Source organism: Ascaphus truei, chromosome 13 (genome assembly GCF_040206685.1).
Source record: "Ascaphus truei isolate aAscTru1 chromosome 13, aAscTru1.hap1, whole genome shotgun sequence".
NCBI classification, from domain to species: domain Eukaryota; kingdom Metazoa; phylum Chordata; class Amphibia; order Anura; family Ascaphidae; genus Ascaphus; species Ascaphus truei.
The window spans coordinates 22,977,046-22,979,545 of record NC_134495.1 but is presented as its reverse complement, the minus strand read 5'-3'; the positions used below and the strand labels follow the sequence as shown (position 1 = coordinate 22,979,545).

Sequence of the window (2,500 nt, the reverse complement as noted above, 5' to 3'; positions counted from 1 at the left end):
TATTTTAGCAAGCCCACAACCCAAGGGTATCGCAGCTTCGGCCCAGAGGATGGTCAGAAAGCCCCAACTCTGCATTGCCAAACTCCTACCATGTGTGAGGGAAACCCAAGCTTACGCACACAGTAACGGCACATGCTCGTCTTCTTCTAACCTTAATTTGGCGAGGGAAGGAAGAGACTCTCATTCTGTCTCATAATGGCCTTACAGTGAAGTGTGTGTGCGTATGCACATGTACGTACACACACAAACAATTTATGTGTATGTATGTAGTTATTTATGTGTATGTATGTATTTATATGTGCTCCCTCCCTCTCTATCCAGCTGTCTCATCCTGATACAGTGGAAGGTTTAGTTCTACTTAATATTGATCCCAACGCCAAAGGGTGGATGGACTGGGCAGCACATAAGGTAAGTAGACGCTCTGTCTGACTCTCACGATGTTGGTCAGTCTGACACTCTCTAATTGTCACTCTGGCTGTTTCCATTTCTGACACACACTCTGGCTGTTTCCCTTTCTGACACACACTCTGGCTGTTTCCCTTTCTGACACACACTCTGGCTGTTTCCATTTCTGACACACACACTGGCTGTTTCCCTTTCTGACACACACACTGGCTGTTTCCTTTCTGACACGCTCTGGCTGTTTCCCTTTCTGACACACACTCTGGCTGTTTCCCTTTCTGACACACACTCTGGCTGTTTCCATTTCTGACACACACACTGGCTGTTTCCCTTTCTGACACACACACTGGCTGTTTCCCTTTCTGACACGCTCTGGCTGTTTCCTTTCTGACACACGCTCTGGCTGTTTCCCTTTCTGACATACACACACACACACACACACACTGGCTGTTTCCCTTTCTGACACACGCTCTGGCTGTTTCCCTTTCTGACACACTCTGGCTGTTTCCCTTTCTGACATACACACACACACACACACACTGGCTGTTTCCCTTTCTGACACACACACACACACACGCTCTGGCTGTTTCCCTTTCTGACACACACTCTGGCTGTTTCCCTTTCTGACACGCTCTGGCTGTTTCCCTTTCTGACACACACTCTGGCTGTTTCCCTTTCTGACACACACTCTGGCTGTTTCCCTTTCTGACACACACTCTGGCTGTTTCCCTTTCTGACACACACTCTGGCTGTTTCCCTTTCTGACACACACTCTGGCTGTTTCCCTTTCTGACACACACTCTGGCTGTTTCCCTTTCTGACACACGCTCTGGCTGTTTCCTTTCTGACACACGCTCTGGCTGTTTCCCTTTCTGACACACGCTCTGGCTGTTTCCCTTTCTGACACACGCTCTGGCTGTTTCCCTTTCTGACACACGCTCTGGCTGTTTCCCTTTCTGACACACACACTGGTGTTTCCCTTTCTGACACACACTCTGGCTGTTTCCCTTTCTGACACGCTCTGGCTGTTTCCCTTTCTGACACACACTGGCTGTTTCCCTTTCTGACACACACTCTGGCTGTTTCCCTTTCTGACACACACTCTGGCTGTTTCCCTTTCTGACACACACTGGCTGTTTCCCTTTCTGACACACACTCTGGCTGTTTCCCTTCTGACACACACTCTGGCTGTTTCCCTTTCTGACACACACTCTGGCTGTTTCCCTTTCTGACACACACTCTGGCTGTTTCCCTTTCTGACACACACTCTGGCTGTTTCCCTTTCTGACACACACTCTGGCTGTTTCCCTTTCTGACACACACACTGGCTGTTTCCCTTTCTGACACACACTCTGGCTGTTTCCATTTCTGACACTTTCCCTTTCTGACACACACACTGGCTGTTTCCCTTTCTGACACGCTCTGGCTGTTTCCCTTTCTGACACACACTCTGGCTGTTTCCCTTTCTGACACACACTCTGGCTGTTTCCATTTCTGACACACACACTGGCTGTTTCCCTTTCTGACACACACACTGGCTGTTTCCCTTTCTGACACGCTCTGGCTGTTTCCCCTTTCTGACACACACTCTGGCTGTTTCCCTTTCTGACACGCTCTGGCTGTTTCCCTTTCTGACATACACACACACACACACACACTGGCTGTTTCCCTTTCTGACACACGCTCTGGCTGTTTCCCTTTCTGACACACTCTGGCTGTTTCCCTTTCTGACATACACACACACACACACACTGGCTGTTTCCCTTTCTGACACACACACACACACACGCTCTGGCTGTTTCCCTTTCTGACACACACTCTGGCTGTTTCCCTTTCTGACACGCTCTGGCTGTTTCCCTTTCTGACACACACTCTGGCTGTTTCCCTTTCTGACACACACTCTGGCTGTTTCCCTTTCTGACACACACTCTGGCTGTTTCCCTTTCTGACACACACTCTGGCTGTTTCCCTTTCTGACACACACTCTGGCTGTTTCCCTTTCTGACACACACTCTGGCTGTTTCCCTTTCTGACACACGCTCTGGCTGTTTCCCTTTCTGACACACGCTCTGGCTGTTTCCCTTTCTGACACACGCTC

At 49.6% G+C, this 2,500-nt stretch overlaps 1 protein-coding gene across 1 annotated transcript in view; it reads left to right on the top strand.

The window, feature by feature from the left end:
• The window catches only part of NDRG2 (NDRG family member 2), a 26,745-nt gene that overhangs the window by 11,557 nt on the left and 12,688 nt on the right, over positions 1-2,500 (top strand). The window contains 1 exon segment of the mRNA XM_075568938.1: positions 322-408. Coding sequence (XP_075425053.1) covers positions 322-408 — 87 coding nt within the window.